This window comes from Centrocercus urophasianus, unplaced genomic scaffold (assembly GCF_019232065.1).
Source record: "Centrocercus urophasianus isolate 14NV4802_14NV808 unplaced genomic scaffold, USGS_Curo_1.0 seq_1461, whole genome shotgun sequence".
Classification (NCBI taxonomy): Eukaryota; Metazoa; Chordata; class Aves; order Galliformes; family Phasianidae; genus Centrocercus; species Centrocercus urophasianus.
In genome coordinates, this window is record NW_024884655.1 from 7,161 (window position 1) to 11,463 (window position 4,303).

The following is a 4,303-nucleotide window of genomic DNA, read 5'->3' on the forward strand; positions in this document are numbered from 1 at the left end:
GGGGCTGCCTGTGGGGCTGCCTGTGGGGCTGCCTGTGGGGCTGCCTGTGGGTCTTTGTGGCAGAGGAAGGGAAGGGGGGGGGAGTGCGGATTTGGGGCAACTTGTGAACATTTGGGGCTGTTGGTGCCACCCCTGTGGGGTCGCGCGCTGCTTTGAGGTGCTCATCGTGCAGGAAGGAGCAGGGCGAGCTAACGAGCGAGCTAATGAGCGAGCTAACGAGCGCGGTCACCGCGTTGGTGCTCAGCAGGCCCTAGGTTTGGGCTGCACGCGTTGGCCGCGCCGTCCCTGCCGCGCTCTGACCGTGTGCTGTTGGGTTCCTGGGCTCCGGACGGCGCTGAGGAGCCCGGACCCGTCGTGGCGCGGGGTCAGAGCCCGCCTCACCGCTGCCCCCACCACCGCGTCCTCCCGCCCCTCTTCTAACTCCTGTCTGACGTCTCTGCTTCGTTAACGACTCTCGTTACCGCGCTGCTCGTTTGCTCAGCGTCTTCTCGCCGCGCCGGCCCCGCTCCCTCCTTCTCGCTTGCACGGGGGGCGGGGGGCTGAGAGCGTGGCGGTGTGTGAGGGCACCACGGGGCTGGGAGCATCACGGGGCGCAGGGCCTGAGCTCCTTCGTTTAACCTAACGATGCTAATTAACGGCCTCGAAGCTTGGCGTCTGAGTGCGAGCTCGGAGCTTCCCGAGCCCCTGCAGTGCTGCCCCCGAGCTTTGGGGGTCTGGGGGGGGGGGGTTTGTGAGCCTGGGGTCTCGCAAAGGGGCACCGTGGGGGGGGGCCGGAGCGCGGCTGGAGCTGAGGTCGTGGGGCCGCCGTCGTTCGTTACCGAGTGCGTAGGGTAGAGCCGGGCGGCGCGCCTCGTTAAGCCTTCAAGCCTGTAACGAAATGTCTTTTCTCCCCCACTGATAACCTCTGTCTGCTGCTTTATCAGACTATGCATTTGTTCACATGGAGAACGAAGCAGATGCAAAAGTTGCCATCGAAAATCTTAATGGGAAGGAGGTGAAAGGAAGAAGAGTCAATGTGGAGCTCTCGACCAATGTGCAGAAAAAGGGAGCGGGTCTGGCGGTGCCGGCCGGCGTCGTGGTGGACAAGAACAAGCGGATAGGCCTGGAGTACAGGGAGAAGTTCCAGCCCAAGATTGAGGGCTTCGAGCAGCGCCGGCTCGCGGACTCCACCTTCCCCTCGGCCGCCGCCGGCTACGCTGCCGCCTCCTCCTCCTCCCTGTACGATTACCAGCAGCGCTTCGGCACGGCCGCCAAGTACGACGGCTTCGACGCGCAGCCCCGGCCCTCGTCCCCCACCTACTTTGGCCGGGACCGCAGCCCCCTGCGGCGCTCCCCGAGCCGCGCCGGCTACTCGGCGGCCACGCTCCCGGTGACGGCGCAACCGGCCGCTTACCGTGCCCAGCCCTCGGCCTCGCTGGGGGCCGCCTACCGCGCGCAGCCCTCGGCCTCTCTGGGCGTGGCGTACCGCCCGCAGCCCACCACCGGCCAGGCCGCCGCCTACCGCGCGCAGCCCTCGGCCTCGCTGGGCGCCGCGTACCGCTCGCAGGCCGCCGTCTCCCTGGGCGCCTCGCAGCCCGCCGCCGGCTCCCTCGCCTCCTACGGTGCCCAGCCCGCCGCCGCCTCCTACGGCGCGCAGCCCGCCGCCTCCCAGCTCTCCGGCTACGGCCTGCAGTCCTCGGCCCTCGCCTCCTCGTACGGGGCGCAGGCTGCCACTGGCTACTCCGCCGCCTACGGTGCCCAGGCCGCCGCCGCCGCCGCCTACGGTGTGCAGGCCGCCGCCGGCCCCACCGCCTCGTATGGCGTGCAGTCGGTAGCCACGCACGTGGCCTCCTACGGCGCACAGCCTACCGGCTACGGCGTGCAGCCCGTCGATGGCCACGCCGCCTCCTACGGCGCACAGCCTGGCGCCACGCTGCCCGCCTCCTACGGTGCCCAGCCGGTGGCGGCTCACGCCAGCTCCTATGGCGCACAGCCGGTAGCCGGTCACGCCACCGCCTACGGCGCCCAGCCGGTGGCCGGCCACTCGGCCTCCTACGGCACCCAGCCGGTGGCCGCCGCGCTCTCGGCCTCCTATGGCGCGCAGCCGACCGCTGGCCACTCGGCATCCTACGGCGCTCAGCCCGCCGCCAACCTGCCCGCCTCCTACGGCAGCCAGGCCGCCGCGCTGTCTGCCACCTACGGCGCACCGGCGGCCTCCTCGCTGGCGGCCTCCTACGGCAGCCAGGCCGCCGCCTCCTACAAGGCACAGGCTTCCGTCCCGCTGACGGCGGCCTACCGAGCCCAGGCCTCCAACTCGATGGCGGCCTCCTACCCGGCGCAGCAGGCCTCCTCCGCGTCGCTGGTGGCCGCCTACAGAGCCCAGCCGGGCAGCGCCTACGACGGGCCGAGCCAGCTGGGGCAGCAGGCTGCCTCCTACCTGGGCCTCTCGCAGGCCGCCGCCGCCGCCGTCGCACCGCCCTACGAGCGCACCCGCCTCTCCCCGCCTCGCAGTGCCGGCTATGACGATCCGTACAAAAAATCCTCCGCTCTGGCAAAAAGGTATGGAGCCCGGCCGGCGGCTCGCGCGTAGCCCACCTGCGGCGGCGTCTTCTTCCCCTCCTCCCTCCCCTTGCTTCTCTGTGCTGGATACCGGGGGGCTTTCGGTGCCGGGGGACGGGCCGGCTGTCCGTCTGTCCGTCTGCTGCGTCGCTCCGTGCCGCGACAGCCGTCGGCGCCGGGTCGCGGCCGTGCCGCGCGCCGCTGCGGGCTCACGGTTCACCCCCGGAACGGGGTGGGGACGAGTTCGGCTTGGCTTGTTCACCGAGCGCTCCCCGCGTCCCCGCGCCGCGCCACAACGCAGGTGCCCGCGCCGCCGCTCCGCCTTCACACCACGTCTCTCTTCTCTCGCCCAGGTACAATTCAGACCGCCGTCTCTCTGAGCTCTCAGATTACCGCCGCTTAGCGGACTCCCCGCTCGCGTACCGCCGCTCGCCAACAAAGTCCCCGATGGATTACCGCCGCCTGCCAGACGCGCACGCCGATTACGCCCGCTACTCGGGTGCCTACGGCGATTACCTGCCCGCGGCCCGCGTGCACTCGGGCTACCAGCGCCGCCTGTAGCGTGCCCTGAGCCGCCCCCCGGCCTGCGCCGGACCCCCCCTTCTCGCGGCCCCCCGAGGGCACGGACGGTTGTTTTTGGGTTGTTGATTTTTTTTTTAGCCGCCTTTTTGTTGTTTCTGAGTTTTTAGAAGGTTTTTCATTCACGGTTTGAGCAGCTCCCGCGGCGCGCCGGGAGGAGCGTGGGCGCAGCCTGCCTCCAGCGCCGCGTGTCGCACTGCGGCCGTCGGCGCCGCACAGCTCCGTTTGCAGCCCAAACCATCGGTGCCGCACGCGGCCCCTCCGTTCCCCCCACGCCTTCTTAGCGTTGCGTTCCATCCAGGCACGGCGTCGGACTCGACCCCGCGGCGCCAGGTGACGTTTTGTACGACTGTAAATAAACCGCTGGGCTGTTCTCAGTTTAGAAACCCTCGTCTGCTGTTTTCCTTTCCCCGTTCTGACCCGAGCCCTGCCTTCAGGCGATGGGGGCAGCGCTGTGCGCCGGGACGACCGCGCATCGGCTGTACACCAACACGCCTCCGCCTGCTCCCTCAGCTTTGGGTTGGAGGAGCAGCTTTGGAGAAGAGGTGGTGGACGTGGGACTGCTGGCGCTCTGTTCCTAATCCAAACACTTCCGCCTGCACGTTTTCCCCTCGGCCAACGTGTGTTTTTTCTCTGGGGATTCACTGAGTGCAATGCAATCTGTCCTGTGCGCGCGGCGCTTTGGTTTTCCCCACGCAGCTCCTCGATGTGACACGCAGTCAGCTCGGCTGCCCCGGGGTGAGCAGCGCCCGTCCCTACGCTGCGCTCGCCGCATCGCTGAGGCCGAGCGGGGCTCCTCCTCGCTGCTGGAGTCCAACCATAAAACCTTACAAAAGCATTTTCTGTCCCTTGTCTTCCCTGAGCTGCAGAACGCGGTGCGTCCTGTGTTGCTGTTCTCTGACACCGTCACCACTTGCTTTGGTTTTATTGCAGGGTGAGGACGGCAGCTCAAGTGTGTGAGTGAAAAAGTACAGCCTGAAAAACGACAGCCCTGCTCGGCAAAAATACAGCCTGACAGAGCAGCAGTACAGCTGGATGGGGTAGAAATACAGCCTGACAGGACAACCATGCAGCCAGGTGGGGTAGGAATGGAGCCTGGTGGGGCAGCAGTGCAGCTGGATGGGGTAGAAATACAGCCTGATGGGGCAGCAGTGCAGCTGGATGGGGTAGAAATACAGCCTGATGG

At 67.8% G+C, this 4,303-nt stretch overlaps 1 protein-coding gene across 2 annotated transcripts in view; it reads left to right on the forward strand.

Annotated features, from left to right (window-relative positions):
• The window catches only part of LOC122158541 (RNA-binding protein 14-like), a 7,398-nt gene that overhangs the window by 2,297 nt on the left and 798 nt on the right, over positions 1-4,303 (forward strand). The window contains exon 2 of one of the 2 annotated variants that reach the window (XR_006168258.1): positions 4,051-4,194. Coding sequence is in view for 1 of the 2 variants with exons in the window: in XM_042815273.1 (XP_042671207.1) it covers positions 2,892-2,941 (50 nt within the window). In the remaining variant the exon portion in view is untranslated. Of the gene's footprint in view, positions 1-2,891; positions 3,026-4,050; positions 4,195-4,303 lie in introns of those variants that run through there. The other variant, XM_042815273.1, reaches the window with a different exon arrangement.